The sequence below is a fragment of the Lupinus angustifolius genome, chromosome LG15 (assembly GCF_001865875.1).
Source record: "Lupinus angustifolius cultivar Tanjil chromosome LG15, LupAngTanjil_v1.0, whole genome shotgun sequence".
Lineage (NCBI taxonomy): Eukaryota > Viridiplantae > Streptophyta > Magnoliopsida > Fabales > Fabaceae > Lupinus > Lupinus angustifolius.
This window is the reverse complement of record NC_032023.1, coordinates 9,439,484-9,461,250: the sequence shown is the minus strand read 5'-3', so window position 1 is coordinate 9,461,250 and position 21,767 is coordinate 9,439,484. Positions and strand designations below refer to the sequence as shown.

Sequence of the window (21,767 nt, the reverse complement as noted above, 5' to 3'; positions counted from 1 at the left end):
ATAAATTCCTTTTTCTTTTAGAAAAAGTAGATATACTATTATGATCAAGGCTAGAAATTTATTATCCATATTTTTATATTACATTAACAATGTGGCTTTCGATAAAAATGATATATTTCATAAATATGACAGTTCCTAAAGTTAAGAGGAGTGTTGAATAAAGATGAGTCAAAAACACATATGGCTTAAATTTCTAGAAGGGAGAATAACATTGATGAATCAAATTTCCATATGAATCAAATTTCTAAGCAAATCTAAAAATAGACTTGAGATGGTTATAAGTAAATAGTATTTATGAATGGATAAATCTCTTACCATGTTCAACAATTCAATATTCTTATCTAATTTCCTGCAAACTTTAAGTAGACAAATTAAAAAATTTAGACGATTTGATACTCTCACCCTTAATCTATTCATAATTATGAAAAATATAGGAAATCAACATTTATGGATGTTTCCACACAAGAGGTGCTAACAAAATTTACAAGGTATGTGTTTTTCTCTATACAAAAATATCACACGACAACAAATGAACCATCTTTTCATTTTACTTTGCTGAAAACCTCCATTCCTTTTCTTATTCACCATCTTTGAAAAATATAACTGTAGCTCAAGTTGATAAAGTGGCAGATTAGCAACTTTAAAAATTCCATACTCTAAAGTGATTGAGACTCATCTCTTGTTATATCTCATATTTTAGTTTGATATTGATCTAATATTTTCAATTTTTTAAGGTCTTCCAACAATTTTTATGTAAAAATAAATTGAAATAATTGTTTGGGAGATGTCCAAGCAAACTTGTAATGTCACTTAACCTTAAATACGTGTAGACTAAGTATTGGAAGTAATAAAAAAATATTTTTAAATTTAATATTAGAATAAAATTGTTTAACATTTCTTAAATGTATTATAGAAATATTAAGAGTAAATACTTATTTTAGTCCCTCATATTTTTTGATGTTATCAGTTTAGTCCTTAAAAAAAATACATAAAATGGTCCCAAAATTTTCAAATGTGGATCAAATTAATCATTTTTAGCATATTTTGTAATACTTGGTAGGGACTAACTTGACCTAAAAAGGACTAATTTGACCCACATTTGAAATTGTTCGAGACCATTTTAGGTCCTTTTTTTTTCAAATAACTAAATTGATAAAGTCGAAAAATATGAGGGACTAAAATATGTATTTACTCAAATATTAATAACAAATATATATGTTGAACATAAGGACATATAAGAGGTGTGAGTACTTTATCTATTTTGAATTGAGCTTAAGTTGTTTGTATTGATAATATAACAATTTTATAATTTTAATTCATTATCCATCATTCATATATAGTAAGTTTTTTAACTTTACTATTCATCCTAGCCATGAATTCTATGGACATCTAATAATTTAGATTTACTCACTAATTTAAATCATTAGATTTTCCTAAAATTGATGGATAGAATGAGGAGTAAGTTTAAAAAATTTATTCTTGGAGTAATATAATATCATGTATTAACAATGTAAAGAATTATACACAATCAGTTCATCATCCACTACTGATTTATATTACTTTTATTTTACACTAAATGATAATTAAATATAAATTGTGGATTATATAGTGACAGTGTAAAAATTTCTTACACTATGAATGTATACACATTTTTCTCATATCTATATTATATATAAAAACACATACTATATATAAAGGCAATATAACTATCACCAAGTAATAATTTCCATTTTCCTGTTTCTCCCTTAATTTAATATCTACAAAAAAACATATTATTCTAAGTAATCGCTACCAAATATATCTCACCTTAAATAGATATTATAATAAAATTCAAATAATTACAATACAAAGTAACCAAATAAAAAATATAATATAAAATATTAAAATACACAAAAAATTATAATTCCTCCAAATAAAATATATAAAAATTAAATATTTATACTCATCAAACTCTTATAAGAACATATGAATGTGGTTGGGATTCATGCCTATTGCCACACTAATAATAAGTGTAAAAATCTGTATGCTCAATGAACTAGGTAGCACATCTTATATCTCACTTTTGTAACACTATATATTATCATTTCTAATTGGTTGAAATAAAACTACTTAAGTTATAATAATAATTATTAAATATTTTTTTAATAAATCATATCTACTCACACATGGAGTAACACAAAAGAGTGAGACAACATATATGTACTCATTAAACTCATATAAATTAGAATTAGATTGCATTAGCCACTGTTAGTTGAAAAAGATACTTTTAAATTAAAAATATAATTATTAAATATATTTTTATCAATCATACATATTATAAAATATAACTTATAAGCACTGAGTTAGTGGGCTGGGAAGGCGCGAGAGAATCAAGCATTTGAAGTGAAAATCTATTACAGGCCACAAAAACTTGTGGCCAAGAATGAAAACCACATGATGACGTGGCACCAACTCTTGTTAAATCAATCAAAATCCAACTCTACATGCCTCCATTCCTACTGAGATCAACACCCTAAACCAAAAAACCCAAACCCAATAAAACTGAACGCTTCACAATTTTGTCGTACCGAACTTCCTTGAACTACAACCATCTCCCGCCATTTCTGGTTCGACTGCTTTTGTTGTACTTTCCATTAGGATCCCATAAAATGCTGGAAACTAAAGACCCCGTAATTACGCTCTTTGGCCAGAAGATTCCCTTTCCGGAGGAGACTCCTACCATTTCCGGCGACAAGATGGCCTCCTCCGTCGCGGTGATTGATGTCAACAAAGATGAAGAGGAAGAAGAGACACAATTTGATGCTTCAGAGTCTGAGGAGGAAGAGAAAGACCAAGAGACAAAGGTAAAGTTCGGAATTATGAATTAAGTACTGCGATTGTTATTATGTTGAGTTTAACATAATTATTGATAATTGAGAAAAAAATAGTTATTATTGATAATATTTTTGTGTAGTTCGTTTTTACTTGGCCTTTTTCAAGTTGTTTTTTTTGGATGAAAAACGCCACTCTAATTTTTCTTTCTTTCTCTGATTTAATTGTTGAGTTTATTACGTCCCTTGTTTTTTTTACTATGAAATTTAGTTATTTCCCTGTTTTTGTGTATGCAACATAAGAAACAGAATGTTAGGATTTTTAATTCCCTTCTCTTGTCTATGGATGGGATAAAGTTTTGTTTCCCTTTTAAAGTTGGGGATTAATTTTTTGTTTTTGATATCATTAAAAGTTGGGGATTAAAACAATATACTGTACAGTTTTACAGTTAAAAGTCCATGAGGAAACTGAGTACTTGTTGGGATGAGTAACCACACATCCCGAAAGGATTAGTTGCTTATGAGCAATACCTTTGGTAGTACCAAAAAAACATAGCATCCTGCTTACACACCAGTATTTTTTATCATCATTGTCATAATTCTATTCAAATCTTTTTGTTCATGATCTGATAATGACTGTAAGGATCAAATTCTGATTTTATACCACCATTAGCGATGTAAGAGCTATATTTTTAGCTTGGAATATTCAGCTCATAGGTAGTTTATCGACACCAACAAGGTCTAACAACTTGGGCATATAATTGTGTTTCTTATGGTTAATGTCATGGGTTTGATTCCTGCCTTGTTATAGTAAAGACTTCGTTAGTAGAGGCAAAAAACTCTTGGTTGATGTCATGGGTTTGGAACTCTTGGTGCACAAAAAACTAGTTTATTGATGTAACTCTTTGAGTTTCATAAACCTCTGGGGTTGTTGCTTTCTATGTATTCGAACTTTCTAGATTATGTTGATGTCATGGGTAACATGTTTTAATTGCCATTTTTTGTTCCAACTAAAAATATACTCCCTTGTACCAAGTTACACACAGACTCTACACAAATATTATCAGTCTATCACATTTTTTTTTATTGCAATTGTCTAGAACCTTCTTGGTGTCCCCTTAATCTTGTTGGTCTTATAATGCCATTTTTATTAATAAATTTGTGGATTTGTTATAGACACCTTGATATCTTAATATTATTTCTGTTGTATGCATTTCTCTAACTACGAAAAATTGTGTTGTGAAATTATTAGGATCCTCAAGCTGAAGAAGTTACTGAGAAAAAGAAAGAGGATGATTCTCTTCCAAGTGCTGCAGAGACTAATAAGAATTCAGGGGCATTACCTGATGCTATTCAGAACCCAAAGACACCTTCTATAGACGAAGAAACTGAAAATTCAAAGAAGGGTAAGTTAGAGACTGATCAAAGTGATTCAACCAACAACTCACAAGATAAAACCCTGAATAAGCCAGATAAAGTGATTCCATGTCCACGCTGCAATAGCATGGACACAAAGTTCTGTTACTATAACAATTACAATGTCAACCAGCCGCGATATTTCTGCAAAGCATGCCAAAGATACTGGACTGCGGGTGGCACCATGAGGAATGTACCAGTTGGGGCTGGGCGACGAAAGAACAAGAACTTGGCCTCACATTATCCCCATATCACAATTTCTGAGGAACTTCAGGTTGCTAGATTTGACGTTCCTAATGCAACCCATCTTCCTACTTTAAAAAAAAATGTTAGAGTCCTGGGCTTTGGATTAGACCCACCAAATTGTGATTCCATGGCATCTGTCATTAATCGTTCAGATAAAGAAATTCTTAATGGCACAGAAAGTGGGTTTCTTAGCAATGAGAATCAAAGGAACCCTTGCACAGTTGGGGAGAAAGGTGGTGACTGCTCAACTACGTCTTCCATTACAGTTTCAAATTCCGTAGAGGAAAATAGCAAAAGCACTTCCCAGGAATCTTTGCAACTACCAAATAATGGTTACCTTCCTCGTGTTCCTTGCATTGCTAGTGTTCCTTATCCATGGAATTATTCAACTCCCTCACCTGCTTTCTGTCCTCCAGGGTTTCCCATGCCATTCTATCCAGCAGCCTTTTGGAATTGCAGTGTGCCGGGGAATTGGAATGTTCCCTGGTTATCCTCACATTCATCTGCCCCAACCCCAAACTCTCCAAGCTCTGGTCAAAATTTGCCGACTCTTGGGAAGCACTCAAGAGATGATGACATGACTGAACAAGACTGTTCGCATGATGAACCACCAAAGCAGAGGAACGGATCTGTTCTCGTCCCGAAAACGTTAAGAATTGATGACCCAAGTGAAGCTGCAAAGAGTTCTATATGGGAAACACTAGGAATTAAGAATGAATATGTCGGTGGGGGAAGTATGGTTAAGGCCTTCCAATCAAAGAAGGATGGAAAGAACAATAACCATGTTGTTGAAACCTTGCCAGCTTTGCGGGCTAACCCTGCAGCTTTGTCTAGATCCCTTAATTTTCATGAGAACTCCTGAATTAGATATACTTTGTGCACACTACTTATCTTGTGCTGTATTTGAGGGTGGAGATTAGTCACTTCTAAAGTGAGCAAGAGACAGTGACCATCTTTCACCCTCATTGACCTTGCAAAGAAGGGAAGGTTGGTAGTCTCTGATTTCCTCCTCAGCACAGTGGGGGGACTAATTTTGTCTTTCTTTTCATTTGAACCTCTGAAAAGGTGATTTTTTTTTTAGTTTGCAGAGTTTTGAGTTGATGTACATACAATATATGTGAAAATACTAGCCAGAGATGGAAAGATCTTTACTTACAAAAATTCAGAGGTAATGTATGTTCCAGGTGAAACAGGAAAATGGGTCTTTCTGTCTTCTTTTGTTTTACATGTTGGGATTATCTGTTCAAAAATTTTATGAACATGTGTCCAATGGGTATTAACAAACAATATCAGCTATTAGATTTTACTAAAGTAATTTTAACAAGGTTTTCATAGTCTTTTCAACGACTATTTTGAATGAATTTAATGGCTAATATTGTGTATCTTTAAATACTATTTTGAATTAATCTAATGGTTAATGTTGTTTGTCTAATACACAGCTGTCCATATAAAATCTTGCTCATTTGTGAATATCTCCCATCTCTCTATGAAGATCAAAACAGGTGTTTTTTTTTCATAACATAGGTAAAACTGGAATATGACCACATATAATAATACCATGAAAGAGTGACAAACTTTTATCAGTACACACTTGGTCCTCTGTTATGGGACTAGAACCTAATCTTTAATAAATAAAGACCAGATTTTTCAATGAACACTTTAAATTTAGATTTCTTAAAAGATTCATTTAACTTAAATAGGTTGAACTTAACTTCTTAAAAAGTCTTATTAAAACTGGCATGTAAACCCATATAAATTTGTTATATACTTATATATTTATATTAATTATTTTATATAAGGTATACATAAAAGAAATAAATATGTAAATTTGATGGACATCAGAATAGTAGTTAGATCATATATTGTTTTTCAATAAACTGAAGAAGATAATACAATTGTTGTTAAATTGCTATTTAATTATTAGAATATAAAGCAAACTATTTAAAGATTGTTATTTTCCTTCAAATAAAACCTTTTATGCTTTAATGTTTGAAGTAAATTTATTTAAAGGACTTATATAATAGTTTTATATAGGCTTGCAAGTCAACTAAAAACTTTTATGTTGGTAAAATCTAACCTTTAAAAAAAATTAAACAGATAAACAAGTGAGACTATTTCTAATTAGAGTTTAACATTTATATGTTGTTCGTGTAAAAATTTATATATATTCATTATATTATCTATCATTTATTTATATTATTTTTCTTGAAGAATTGATGATAATTACATATAAATGGTGGATGATATAATGATAATGTGATTAATCATTAAGATCTTGATATTAAAACAACAAAACAGAAGCAAAGGCTTATACTTTTATGAGAAAAAATTAATGTATTAAGAATTTTTTATACTCTTAGTGTAATATTCACTATTTATTTTAAATTATTATTGATTTTTAAATAAAAATAATACAAATGAATGATAGATGATGTATATATAAATTTTTACTACATAGATATTACACTACTTTTACTTTTATTGCTTGTTTTATCCTAGGAAGTTATTCCCACATATCGAAGTTAATAGAAGGGTGGAATTGTGGGGCTATATGGAATTGAATATCATTCAATCAAGCCCTCCTTTGAGAATCAGGAGGATGAACTTGCATACGAAAATATGACAGGTAGCTATCCTTTTATGCACCAAAGGATATAAACAACTAGCATAAGACCAGGACCACAAAATTACAAGAACTTTCTTGATTTTTTCCCTTGCTTTTCATCCTTTTCATTTTGAGGATTTGTAAAGATTATACACCTTCCAATCCAGAGCAAATTAAGGATAGAAGAGTAAACCTAGAGATGGAAATTAACCAAAATGATCATTAATCAATCATGCACAAGAAAACATTTAGATATTTTCTGAGCTTCCAATCTAATACAAGCCACACCTTTTCAATAAAATGAGTTGGGATGGGACCCATAAATGATAAAAAATGACACCTAGATGATATCCTCTTCCTCCTGGCACTTAGCACCTTAAGTTGCTTTCTGTTTTTCCTCTCTTACCTCTTTGTCCTTTCCCTTTTCTCATTGAGAAAGCAACCCTTGATTTCCTTCCTCCATATGTCTATGCCGAATTCATTAATTAGGGGTTTAAATATAATTCGCTGGAAATAAGAATCATCATCAATTTATAGCCAACTTGCTGCAAATTTCATAATCTGTTTGTCCTCCAATACATGCTGCTTTATTATTCACATTTATTGGATATTGTATTGTTTTTGTTTGTTTCCTATTTTCTCTTAATGTATACTTTTGCGAATTGGATTTTAGAGAATGATAGATATTAAATTTTTTTTTTAGAGTCATAAAATATATTTATAAGTCGACTATGAACATAGGCAGATTATATAAGGGTTGGGTGAGGGGCAGTTTGCCCCTGATTTATTTTTTAATTTATTAAAATATTTTTTAATATTTTTACTTACAAAACTATATTTATAAGGGTAGGGTGAGGGCAACTTGCCCTTGATTTATTTTTTAATTTATTAAAATATTTTTAATATGTTTACTTACAAAAAAATGTCTGTTGTATTATAATGTGTGTTGCTCCATATATCACTTGTGTCACTGTATATACTACAAACTTATGATTGGTTGAAAAATATTTTTAAATTAAAAAATTAATAATTAATTATTTTTCTAATCAATCACAACTAATATACTAATGCGCTAATACAGTGATATAGTTTATGGGATAGCAGAGGTGTTGGACAATTTTCTTTAAAGAATATTAGTTTAATCACCCCACACAGTATATCAATAATAAAAAGATATTTATACATAATTACTAGTTACTACGGCTATACAAAGTTGTCACCAAGAAAAATAGGTCGGCATCAGAGTATCCAGTCAAGGTAGAAGAGGAAGGACATCAGAGTATCCACTCAATAGTCCCTTTAATATAGTGTAGGATCCGCTTGACCGCCTGAAAATGGTCAACAACAGTGAGGCATAATTCATCTTCTACCTATTTCACATCACACCTAAAACACTCCGCATTTCATCAAACTCACTTGAATATTATGGTTTACATCTTTATCAATTTCCTCGTCGTTTTGTATAATTAACCAATATATTTAAATATAGTGATTTATTGTATCATATGATTAATACAATCTTTATCTCTATCGTAGGGTTTATCCACCTCTCGCTAAACTTACACTCGATATGCTTCGTCTTACTTTAATTTATACGAAATCTGTGTGCTTCTAAACCTTGTCTCCACATATATAGTTTCTCATTTAATTCCTCTCTCGAATCTCCCACCAAGATAATATCAAATCCACAAAAAACTCACATCGTGGCATTAGTTCTTGGATATGTTCAATAAACATATCCAAAACCAGTGTTAGCAAGTAAAGGATCAATGTCGACCCTTGGTATAGTCCTATGGTAATAGAAATTTTTTTAAGACTGCGTGATTGTGACAATAGGCACAGAAGAAAACCTGTAAGTTGGACCATCATGTGAAAGTACAAGATTTCTTGGGCTCAAAGGTAAGTTATTGTGATCGTCAAAATTGTTAACTTTTTAAAAGACAGAGTTTTCCGCATTTCATACTGCAGCAGTCAAATAGTGGAGGTACAATTTGCTCATAAGCATCATCATGGTTAATTGTGTAATTCACAAATCTTAAGCATCTGGCATTGAATTGCCAAGTGCAAGACTTAACTCATCAAGTGAGGGATCTACAAACTCAACTTTCAAAAGTGCATCAGAGATTGAGGTACACATTTGGAGCTTTTTTGGTTGTTAAAGTCTTTCTTTTTATTTGTGGTGTTGTTTTAGTGTTCTCGTGTCTTATCAAATTGAACTTTTATTCATTTAACCTAAGGCTGTTAGGTTTGGTGCTGTTTAACAAATGGATATGTTTTTTTAATCTCCATTATGACATATACATATTTGTACATTTGAATTTAGGCATATTCCTTTTTGTCGTAGCATGAATACCACATAATCCTCATTCACTTGCTCAAATAGTTATTGCATATATGATAGTAAATAACATTTCCCTCTTGCTATGGTTGTTGGTCAAGTGATTTGTATATTCCTGCAGCGCTACCTTCTTATTTGTTGGGATCACAGTGTTGTATACTTGTATTCATCTATATTATAAGATTTCTATCCTTTGCAATTTTGCATGCATTGGGGAATATAAGTTACTTGTTCTGCACAACCACTACAATGCTTGAAGACATGTGAGCATTTAAACATTATGGAGATAATAAAACCTGTTGCATTGTAAGTTGCCTATTTATTTAGCAAGAGTCTTTCTGTCGCAATGAGGCAGGGGGGAAGGTCTTCTAGGAACTTGAGTTTTCTATACAAAACGAAGCTGATGTGAATGTAAGTTATGTTTTCCTAATGGTAGATCTATTATTAAAATACTATAAACTATAAGTAGTATAAAAAATGAGAGGAGTTTACCAAAGATATTTAGCTGTTATATTTTCCTAATAGTAGATCTATAACTAAAATACTATAAATTATAGTCATAAAAATGAGAGGGAGTTTTAATTATGTGCATTATATTCTTTGCAGTTTATAAGTAATGACAGAGAAATATGCTCCTTTTGTATCTTATATTTTATCACTAAGGATTTGGATTACACATAAGTTTTTGCCATAACTTGGGAAGCAAGGCTTTCAATTTATAGACTAGTTTTGATTATTTTTCATAATGTCCAGATCTTCACTGCTGTATAAACAGTGCTCTTAGCCCTGTGCATTAATTTTCTTCCCTTATACAGTCCCTTTGCATTAAATTTCACCCAGCTTCTAGAATATAATAAAATTCAGATGCAGGTACATTGGCTGAAGAAATTCTGAATTGCCATCAAAGAGTAAGTGTGTAACATTTTCATTTTTCCAGTTATTGGAGTATTCTTGAGAAGATCAATAATCTAGAACATCTTAGGCAAATGGAAGACTCACTCAGGGAATCAATTAATTACTTGCAACTAAAGAAGGTATTATTTTGTGCCTTGTCAAGTAGTTATATCATTCTGTCATCTTCAAGACCACAAGACCTGATATTCATGAAATAAGTTTTTGAAATATTAAGATGGCATTTTGTCCCCTTTCACCCTATGTTTAAGCTTTTACAATTTTTGCTTTATGGCATAGTATAATAACTTCCATGAACAAGTAGTTTAGAATTTGATCCTTCTGGTTCCTATTCTCAATAGATCTTATTTGGGATTTTTTTCCGTAGTTACAGGAAGAGGTAAGAGGATGAGTTTGTGCAACGGTAAAGTTGATGCTTAATAACTATTAAGTTACAGGTTCAAATTTTGGAAACAGCTGCACTTTTTTTTCGTTACGGGAATGCATGACTTTAGCCTTGGCTAGCCTGCAAGAATTCCAACCCCTGTCTTGGCTTCTAAATAATGATAACCATCCAATAAAAATGGTATGTCATTGAAGGATAGAAAGGAAAGAAAGAGGTGGCTTTGTGAAGAAGAATGGCACACCTTTGAAGAAAAGAAAGAAGATGAAGTTGCTTGACAATGAATAACCTCCTTGATGATTCTTTATTGAATGAGAACACTTATTGAATACATTAATCCAACTTACTTACAAGCCTAGAACTGAGCCTTACTTATACAATGCAGAAAACAAGAATCTAAAGAAAGAAAAAGAAGAAAACAGAAAAGTTTCCAAAACAGGAAACTAAACTAATAACAGACTTAACAGAATTTTGAAAAAATACAAAAAAAGGAAAGAACGAAAATTAACAAAATTGAGGCGATAAATCAATTGGGCTTGATTTTTTTTTTAGCTTTATTCTTCCCTTCATCATTATCATCATTCATTTCAACAGCCCCCTCAAGCTTAGCATATAAATGTTGATTATGCCAAGTTTGCTTATGATGTTTCGAAAGGGAAAAGGAGAAAGAGGTTTAGTGAGGATGTCTGCAAGTTGATTTGCAGAAGAAATAGGTAGAAGGTGGATGGTTTTATCTTAAACTCTTTCACGAACAACTTGGCAATCAATCTCAATGTGCTTTGTTCTCTCATGAAAAACGGGGTTTGCTGCAATTTGCAGAGCTGAGTTGTTGTAACAATAGATGCTAATCAGATTCGGATGAGGGATGCCAAGATATCTGAACAAATAGGTTAACCATTGTGCTTCACATGATGCCATGGCAAGAGCCCTATACTCTGCCTCTAAGGAGGATCTGGAAATGGTGTTCTGTCTCTTGCTTTTCCAAGAAATCAAGGATGTTCCTAAGAAGAAACACTAGCCTGTAATAGACTTCCTAGTGTCAAGACAACCTGCCCAATCTGAGTCTGAATATCCTTTTAATACTATGGAATTGTTTCTTGGAAAGAGTATGCCTTGTCCTGGTGAATTCTTGAGGTACCTTAGAACTCTGGTTGCTGCCTTATGATGAAGGTCAGTAGGATTAGAAAGAAATTGGCTTAGAAACTCAACTGATAAGGAGATGACAGGCCTTGTGTGGGTTAGGTATAATAACCTTCCTATTAGTCGTCTATAAGTTGTGATGTTTGTAAGAGGTGTTCCTGATTTGGAGTGAAGTTTAGCATTACATTCCATTGGAGTTGATGCTGGTTTGGCTACTAGTAAACCTATTTCTTGCAGAAGATCTAAGGTGTATTTTCTTTGATAGAGAGATATTCCCTCAGTTGTTCTTGCTACCTTCATTCCTAAGAAATATTTCAGTTGGCCAATGTCTTTAATGCTGAATTTGTTGTCGAGTATGATCTTTGTGTTAGAGATTTGTTGTAAGTCATTACCTGTCAAAATTAGATCATCCACATAGACTAGCATGGTTGTAAAGCCTGTGTTAGTGTTCTTAATAAACAAAGAATAATTAGAGGAGGATTTGACATAACATGTTTCAAGAAGGGTCCATGTCAGCTTCTCATGTCACTGCCTGCTTGCCTGTTTTAAGCCATAGATTGATTTTTCCAGTTTGCATACTATGTTGGAATCATTATTCTGAAGGCCTTGAGGGATATTCATATATACTTCTTCTCTGAGATCTCCATGTAGGAATGTTGTGTTGATATCAAGTTGATGTAGATGCCAATTGTGCAAGGCAACAAGACATAAGAGAACTCTTATAGTGGTCATTTTTACAACAGGACTAAAAGTGTCCATATAATCAACTCCTTCGGTTTGATTGAATCCCTTAGCAACTAATCTAGATTTGTATCTTTCTATGGACCCATCAGGGTTGTGTTTGATTTTAAAAACCCATTTACATCCTATGGCCTTTTTATTTTCGGGTAGATTAGTCAATGTCCAAATGTTGTTCCTGGCTAGAGACTCTAATTCTGTTTGGATAGCATTCTGCCAACATTTATGCTTGATGGCTTCAGTATAGTGAGCATGAGTTTGATCAATGGATATGGTTAGGGAAAAGTGTTTGTGGCTTTGGGATAATTTTCCATAAGACAAATACTCATAGATGGGATACCTGATGTGTTGATTTTGTGTGTGAAGGCCATTGATCATGTTACAGTGGTAGTCATTCAAGTAGTTAGGAGTTTTTCTGATTCTTTGGGAGTGTCTTCTATCTTGTTGGGAATTAGAGGTGTTGGCATCAGTATTGAGAGGATTATGAAAGGCCATGGTAGGATCAGATAGAGGGTCATAGTCTGCTATAGGGCATGATGATATGTTTGGTTTGATGAGAGGAATAATTGGTTCTTGAGTATTGTCATCTCTATTGTTGTTGGTGATGCTATTAAGGAATGGAAAGATGTCTTCAAAGAATGACACATTCCTATAAAGAAACATTCCATTGGTTTTGATATCTAACATAATGCATCCCTTAGTCCCAAGTTTGAATCCTAAAAATACACACTTTCTTGACCTAGGGTCAAGTTTTCTTTTGTGTGAGATCAGGGTAGATGCATAGCATAGAGAGCCAAAAACCTTTAAGTTCTCAATATCAGACAATGTTTGGTAAAGCTCCTCATAGGGAGACTTGTTAGACAAGTAAGTAGATGGTTGTCTATTGATTAAATGTATAGCATGTGATATAGCATTGTTCCAGAAACAATGAGGCAGACCAGATTGAAAAATTAAGGCTCTAGCAACACCTAGTATGTGTTGATGTTTTCTCTCAACCACACCATTTTGTTGAGGTGTTTCAACACATGTGCTTTGATGTTGAATCCCTTTTGAAAGATAGAAATCATGTATAATAAATTCTTTCCCATTGTCACTCCTAATGTTCTTAATTTTCAAATCAAATTGTGTATGAACATAAGAGACAAAGCTTCTAACAAGCTGACCAGTCTCAAATTTTTGTTTCATAAAGAATGCCCAAGTGAATTTAGTTTTGTCATCAACAATAGTAAGGAAGTATCTATGGTCAAAGGTGGAAATAGTGGATAGAGGGCCCCATATATCTACATTAATTAACTCAAATGCAGCATTAGATTTAGTGTTGCTAATAGAATAAGGTAATCTTTTCTGCTTAGCCAAATAACAGATTTCACAAGGATCAACAATCTTATTACATTTTACAAAAGGAAACATAGTTTGCATAGTGTTCATCTTGTCATGAGATAGGTGGCCTAGCCTCGAATGCCAAAGGTTACAATCATTATAACTGATATGAGCATTAACATGGTGAGGTTTAGCATAATTCTTGGTTGGTTCAGTTAACACATACAATCCTCCTTCTAGCTTAGCTGCACCAATCATCTTCATGGAGTGTATGTCCTGAATTTGACAATGATTGGTGATAAATATCAGAGTACATGCCAGATATGTGGTGAGTTTAGATATGAAAATCAGATTAAATTTGAAAGCATGAACATATAAGACATTTGTGAGGTATAAGTCTTTCGAAAAAACAATGGTTCCTAAGTAGTTAGTCATTACTTAATTTCCATTAGGCAATGTGATTAAAAGAGGCTCTATCCTCTTAAAGGTTTGATATAGGGACAGTGAGTGGCAGACATGGTCTGTTGCTCCTGTGTCTAGGACCCATATCCTTGATTTTGATGTATGTGAGGGAGTTATATATGGGTTACCTGAACTATGTTGATCTGTGGCATTGATGGAATTCGATATTATTTGATTTGTGCTGTGATTTGTTTGGCTCATTGATTCTTTTATTAAGCTCTTCAAAGCATTGTGTTGAGCTGGTGTGAAAGCTAAAATAGGATCAGAGTTGTCTTGTTTGAAGGATGAATCTTCAAGTCCTTGTTGTTCATCTAGTGCATCAGAACTTGGTTGTCCTGTATAAGTGTTGATATTTCTGTTGTTTGTTTGAAAGCTTGGAGGAAATCCATGCTTCTTGTAGCATATGTCAACAGTATGTCCTGTTTTTTGGCAAAATGTGCAAACTTTCTGTCCTTTACCCCTTCCAAATGTACCAACTCTTCCTTGAACATTAGGTCTACTTCCAAGCATACCTCTGTATCTTCTCCCTCTTCCTCTTTGTCTTGTTTCATTGCCATTGCTGGAGAAACTTGCAGAGAATCTTAAGTCTTCAAGCTGCATCTGTCTTTCCTGTTGGACCAAGGTGGAGAATACTTCGTTAATTGGGGGCAGAGGATCATGTAGCATGATTTTTGATCTGACAGAGGCGAATTGGTCATTTAAATCTCTCAAGAAACAGATCACATAGTCATTTTCTCTGTAATTCTGAATGGTTGGGATGGTGCAATTGCATTTGTTGAGACAGAGGCAAGGTGGAATGGGTCTATAGTTGTCAAGTTGTTGCCACAGACCCTTCATTTGATTGTAGAAAGCTGCAATAGATAGGCTTCCCTACTTAATTGAGTGAATCTCACCAATGAGCTCAGAAATTCTGAAAACATCTCCTTGATGGTACCTTTGATAGAGGTTTGTCCATATCTCTTGTGTTGTGTCCAGCCATAGCACACTTTGGATGATTGAAGGTTCTATAAAGTGATTGAGCCAAGAAACCACTAGGTTGTTGCATCTCTTCTATATAGCAAACATGTGATCATGTGGTGGTGGCTTGGTTAAGGTTCCATCAACAAATTCTAGCTTATTCTTGGTTTCTAAGGCCATTGTCATGACTCTCGACCAAGAATGATAGCTTTCCCCATTTAGAAGGGATGATACAAGTGAAGAACTTGTGTTTTCATTCATATGCATATAATAGGGACTAGTTGAATCAAGGATGGGATTTGCTAATTGGTTGGCCATATGAAGGTTGAAGAAGAAAGAAAAGGAAACGCAGAATTGTAGTTAGAAGAATGAGAAGGTGAATAAGAAGATAGAGATAGCGCAGCAAAGTCACCCTCACAAGGGTGCTCTGATACCATAATAAATATGGTATGCCATTGAAGGATAAAAAGGAAAGAAAGAGAAGGTGGCTTTGTGAAGAAGAATGGCACACCTTTGAAGAAAAGAAAGAAGATGAAGTTGCTTGACAATGAATAACCTACTTGATGATTCTTTATTGAATGAGAACACTTATTGAATACATCAATCCAACTTACTTACAAGCCTAGAACTAAGCCTTACTTATACAATGCAAAAAACAAGAATCTAAAGAAAGAAAAAGAAGAAAAACAAAAAAGCTTCCAAAACAGGAAACTAAACTAATAACAGACTTAACAGAATTTTGAAAAAATACAAAAAAAAGGAAAGAACGAAAATTAACAAAATTGAGGCAAGAAATCAACTGGGCTTGATTTTGTTTTGGGCTTTATTCTTCCCTTCATCATTATCATCATTCATTTCAACACCATCACTTGGTTATCCAGCTTAACCAAAGTTTCTGCCAGTTCAGTGTGTTAACTGCTATTATGTATATGGATTTCTCAATTTTCCAGATGATCATTTGACTGTAGTACTAATGGTTCAATTGTATTATTTCCATGAAAACTTTTAGCATTTTTCAGTGAGTTGCTTGTTATTAATTCTAATTACTGTAAGCTTCATCATACTAATGATATATCACCTTTCCTTTTTCGATGAATTTGTTCATATTCCAACCATAGATTGTGAATTTGTAGTAATTGATTGGTTTTCATCAGCCACGCCAGATTTTGTACACTAACTCTTGCGAATGAGCTTCTCACACCCCTTATTTGATTTTTGTAGAAAATGGAAATGGATTTACATACCTTAGAAATTTTGTATTAAGAATTTGGTTCTTAAAAGTAGCATGTTAAATTGCTAAATAATGGACTTGAATCTAAATTATAATATAAAACCATCTTAGTTCCTCTGTACACGAGAACAGTCGGATCATTACAATCATGCCCAATTCTCTCAAAATTCATCCACTCAGAAGTACAATAGAATAACACAGGCATTCATATAATCATACAAACTTAGTTGCCACTCAGTGTTTGGACAATGGTGTTGTGCCATGGGTCAGAGAGATGCTGGAGGAGGTTGTCAAAAGGTCCTTTGCCTGTCACATTGTGCTGAATTATAAATGCTAAGAATGCTAACATTGCCAATCTCCCTGTATACATTATAAACAAAAAAAGGTTAGCTAAATAGTTTTACACTAAGACTCTTGTGTAGTGTATTAATGATTCAAATTGCAGATTGTATCACTATGTTGCGGATGCGGCCGCAATGTTGCGGATGCGGTAATAACTATAACTGCATCACACCATAATTACAGTGTGATACCAAATTACAATAATGTGGCGCATCGGGTTACAACACAATCACATCGAATCATATCAGATTCAAATATTTTTTTAATCACAAAATAATTCACGTCACAACGGCCATAATCACAATAACCACAACTATGATTGCAATCCAATCGCAATTTAAAATTTCTAGTCACTTTTAACAAGCTAAGGAGCCATTAAATTAATTGTTTTTAAATGATGTGGGGCTATCTTATTAAACAAGACAAGGTTTGGGACATAAACTGGAACACTAATTTGCATTCGACTATTGTGTATTATTGTAGTGTATTAAAGAGTTAATAAAGCATTTACCATTTGCAATTTCCTTCTCTTTGGCCTCCTCAGTTGGTGCAAAGTTCAAGGGGTTGAAAATGCCACCAGGGTAGCCAACTTCATTTGGGGGCAAGCTGTATTGCTTAAAGATGGGATCTTGGTTAACACTTCCAGGGTTTTTAATGTCCTGCCATCTTCTGATTTCCACATAATGGAACAAAATGAACTCAATCACAAAGAGGGTTGAGGATGATGCAAAGTATTCTTCTTTCCCTGCATCATACCACTTAGGGGCATTAATGATTCCAATGTTGGTAAAGACCTCTGGAAGCAACATGCCTGCAACACCCAACATGGCCCAACGTCCATTCACAAGCTCAGCTTGAACAAACCACCTCAAGTTCTCAGGGTCCTCAGCAAGACCCAGAGGATCAAACCCATTGTCACCAGGAAGACTAATAACAGCATAAAACATACATTCAGGTCAATAAGTTAATAATTACAGATACTGCATTCAGTTTTTTCAGTTTAAAATGATATCTAAGAAAGAAAGTTCAGAAACTATGTCATTTATGTCTAGAGATAGATTATATATTTCATAAGCTTGTGCTCCTAAATCACAATCTGTGCCAATACTAAGACAATTATTATAAATAAATACTTATTTTCTCGTATATTCAACCAAATGTGTGATTTAGATACTAACATAATGGTAATGATTTGATTTGAGTTACTATAAATGGTACATCCCAACCAATGTGGACTTCAATACTCTAACATGCAGTATATTATAAAATGTAAATTTGCCTTGAAAGTTATCCAAATATGTTTGTTTACTTTGAATCAACACATAGTTTAATATGTTTCACCTTTTGGTCTGTCGGGATCTAACATGATCTTACTCTACTACGCTAACACTTGCTTTGTTTCCATACAATATTATAAAAAAACATATGATATACCTGCCGTTGAGGTAACCAGGGGAGGCTAGTCCTGGTAGCCACTCTCCTTTCTTGGCTTCAACCTTGAAAGAGGTAGAAGGAGTAGATCCCACTGGTCTAAAAGCTACTTCCCTATTGAGTTTACCAGAAGAGCTACTGAGAAACCTAGATTTAGAAGCACATGGTCGGAAAATGGCAGCAGAAGCCTGTGTTGTAACGGTGGCCATGTTTTAGCAGCTACTAGTGCAAGTAATGCTAGTGTAAGATGAAGTGTTTTGTTTTGTGCACTTCTTATTTCATTTGTATTTACATTCTTAGGCATTCATGTGGTTCTTGTTGCTTGTTCGGCTTCCAACGTTGGATGTCATGATATTTGAGATCGGACGGTCCAAGTTCATCTTAGCTTATCCTTTTATCTAAGTAGTATATCCGCAAATCTGTTACCTCATTATTGTTGGCGAGGTGAAGATAGTGTGGGGTCAGAATGCAGAAGAATAATAGTAACCCACTCATTGCTTGACAAGTGGGTGGTTTCCAATTCAACTTATGCAAGATATCCACGTCAAATCAACGAAGCTCAGCACACACTTGCCACTTGCTAGATTATTATTTGAGTGAAAATCTATGAACCGACAGTGTAAAGATTTATACACATGTATTTTATTATTTATTATTTATATAGATTACCTTTTTTGAAAAGTGTTAGGGTGATGCCCTAGCAGTGAATAATTCTAATATACTAAAGAAACTAAGAATAATAAAAAAAATATGTAATTTTTATTGATGCCTTTTGAACGAGGGTTAACATTACTTAAATAATACTTGAAATTTAATCTATGGATTGATGAAATATAATCTTAATTCAGTTATTTGGAAATTAAATCTAAAATTAACAAAATATAATCTTATCATAATCTTCTCCAAATTACATAAGATAATCTTTAAATTTATGAGGTAGTTATATATCTCTCTTGGGCCTTCTTGTGATACTGGATTCAGAGTGAGATCTAGGTGGTCCAACATTGCCCGGTTCTTCAAGGGACACCTTGTCCTCAAGGTGTGATTCAATATGGAGTTGCTTATTTTTATCTTTGTGTGTCCTTTTCTTGTGTGTTGCATTGGGTGTATCTGTTGGGAGGGAAAATGGGTTGATTCCATGTGTTGTTTTGCGTTGAGTAAGGGTGCACCTACAGCTTTGTCTTCTTCTTGTGGTGCCACGTAAGTCATCTTGCCACACGGCTGGTTCTTGTTGGGCGTGAGATTCACGTGTCCACAAGGTAGATCCAATGGTGGAGTTTGTTGTTGGGCTTCTGGGCCTTTATTGATAACACTTGAATTCCTTAACTGAGCAGTTGGGGTCTCCAACGTATACTTTTGTAATTGTTTTGGGTGCCTTTTTTTCTCCTCTAGCAACTGTGTGAGTTGTTCTATAAAATTACTCTCTTGAGTATTAGTATCCTCATTTTCCATGTGGGGTGATATTTTTTGGGATAAAACAGCACTAACGGTGATCCCTGAAACGTTTGTTTCAACATCAAAAGTCATAGTGAAATTTGGTGGAGCTAGTACTGGAGCATTTGTCATTATGTGTTTTAAATTTTCGAATGCTTGTTGGGTTGAGATACTCCATGTAAAACTTCCTATCTTTAGTAAAGCTGTCAGAGGAACGACATGTGAGGCATATTGTTTGATAAATTGTCGATAAAATCCGGTGAGGCCAAGGAAACCCCTTAAGGCCGCGATCGACTTTAGTGTTGGCCATTCAACAATGGCTTGAATTTTTTCTAGGTCTGGTTGTACGTTGTCACCTGATAATATATGTCCTAGATAATCCATGCTATGCACGCCAAAAACACATATAGATAATTTTACGAAAAATTTATGCTCCCTTAATAAGGCTAAAATTAACCTTAAGTATGTTAGATGTTCAGTCAAGGTCTTGTTGTAGATTAATATATCATCAAAAACACGAGAACAAATTTTCGAAGATATAGCTTTAATAAATCATTCATGGCAGCTTGGAACATTGATGGCCCATTAGTAGGCCAAAGGGCATTACCAAGAACTCATAATGCCTGTCTACTATCCGAAATGTTGTTTTGTGAGTGTCGGCAAGGTCCAATCTAATTTGATGATATCCAGATCTTAAATCAATTTTTGAGAAAATATGAGCATTTGCTAATTCATCTAGGAGCTCATCAATAGTAGGAATTGGAAACCGATTTTTAATAGTAATTGCATTCAAACTGTGGTCACACAAAAACGCCATGTTCCATCTTTCTTTCGAACTAGTAAAACTGGGGATGAAAATGAGCTAGTACTTGGTACTACTGTGTCAGCTTGTAACATTTCTGATAATAGAGTTGTCATTTCTTCCTTTTGGGAGTGAGGATATCGGTAAAGTTTAACATTAAGTGGGGATGCGTTGGGTAGGAGGACAATTTTATGATCATGTGGTCTTTGTGGTGGTAATCTTTTTGGGGTACTGAAGATTGACTCAAACTCCTTTAGTATGGGTTGGATAACTTTATTGTGGGTATTGTTTGGGTCTGTTAAGGCTAGATAGGTTGTATGTGTTGTTGGTGACTGTGTTTGGATGGGTGCGACTGTGACACAGAATATGTCTGCAATAGCATCTATATGTGTTAGTCTTTTGAGTTGGTGGAAGGTGGATAATGATGGTGAAGTTGAGTGTTGTCCGGTTAAGGTGATGGTGTTAGGTATTAGTGGCTAAAATACACCTAGAAGGGGGGGGGGGTTGAATAGGTGTAGCGCTCAGAGTACCCGCTTTTTCGAAAACAATAAATTATTCAAAATTAACCCCAGATTAATCGATTAACAGAACACAAATAATCGATTAACACAATTACTTTAATCGATTAAATCAACTCAGAAAATACAAACAGATTCAGTTTCTTGCACAACAATTAACCGAGATTTAAACGAAATCACAGAGCTTACAAAATATCAGAGTTACACTAGTATAGTATGGAAACAGAATATAGCAATTAAAACAACTATACAACGTAACCGATTAAAGCAATAAAGAGAGAAAGAGAGAGAGAAAGAAAAATCCTGCAACACGGTTTTTATCCTGGTTCGTTTGCATGTCCACTTGTAAACTACATCCAGGCCTCCCGGCTGATCTGGGAGATTTTTCTTCACTATAATTGAAATAATGTTTTACAAGCACTTCTTCCAATTACAACACTTAGATATTCACTTGAAACAAAAAGAAACTTATTCCTTGGTTTGACTCCCTTCCTACCGCCCAAGAAAACCTTTCTTGCGGTGTAGCCCCAGCCAAGAATCTACTCTTCCTATCAAGAACACTAAGCTATCGAAGATACAACACAATCTCGTTGGTGGTAAGACACCTTGAGATTCCCAATGTTACAACACTTTTCACAGCAAAAACATAGAGTAAACTAAAGCAATTATGATGCTCAAAACAG

The 21,767-nt window shown here is 33.7% G+C and overlaps 3 protein-coding genes and 1 long non-coding RNA gene across 5 annotated transcripts in view; 2 read left to right on the top strand and 2 right to left on the bottom strand.

The window, feature by feature from the left end:
- Nucleotides 2,483-5,697, top strand: LOC109327282 (cyclic dof factor 3-like). Its single transcript, XM_019560355.1, has 2 exons — nucleotides 2,483-2,843; nucleotides 4,063-5,697. Exons 1-2 carry the CDS (start codon nucleotides 2,649-2,651, stop codon nucleotides 5,332-5,334), a joined length of 1,467 nt encoding a protein of 488 aa, XP_019415900.1. The 5' UTR covers nucleotides 2,483-2,648; the 3' UTR covers nucleotides 5,335-5,697.
- LOC109327687 (uncharacterized mitochondrial protein AtMg00810-like) lies at nucleotides 11,724-12,275 on the bottom strand. The gene has a single exon (XM_019560853.1). It carries the CDS (start codon nucleotides 12,273-12,275, stop codon nucleotides 11,724-11,726), a length of 552 nt encoding a protein of 183 aa, XP_019416398.1.
- Nucleotides 16,631-18,677, bottom strand: LOC109328413 (chlorophyll a-b binding protein P4, chloroplastic). Of its 2 annotated transcripts, none has more exons than XM_019561871.1 (3): nucleotides 18,334-18,676; nucleotides 17,411-17,826; nucleotides 16,631-16,917 (listed from the first exon to the last, which is right to left on the bottom strand). In XM_019561871.1, exons 1-3 carry the CDS (start codon nucleotides 18,537-18,539, stop codon nucleotides 16,781-16,783), a joined length of 759 nt encoding a protein of 252 aa, XP_019417416.1. In that variant the 5' UTR covers nucleotides 18,540-18,676; the 3' UTR covers nucleotides 16,631-16,780. The 2 variants fall into 2 exon arrangements, with proteins under 2 accessions (XP_019417416.1, XP_019417417.1); XM_019561872.1 differs by lacking the exon at nucleotides 16,631-16,917 and adding an exon at nucleotides 17,163-17,243 and having other exon boundaries at nucleotides 17,376-17,826; nucleotides 18,334-18,677.
- LOC109328414 overlaps nucleotides 17,833-21,767 on the top strand; it is a 13,602-nt gene continuing 9,667 nt past the window's right edge. Inside the window, exon 1 of the long non-coding RNA XR_002105436.1 lies at nucleotides 17,833-17,945. This is a non-coding gene — a long non-coding RNA (uncharacterized LOC109328414). The remainder of the gene's footprint in view (nucleotides 17,946-21,767) is intronic.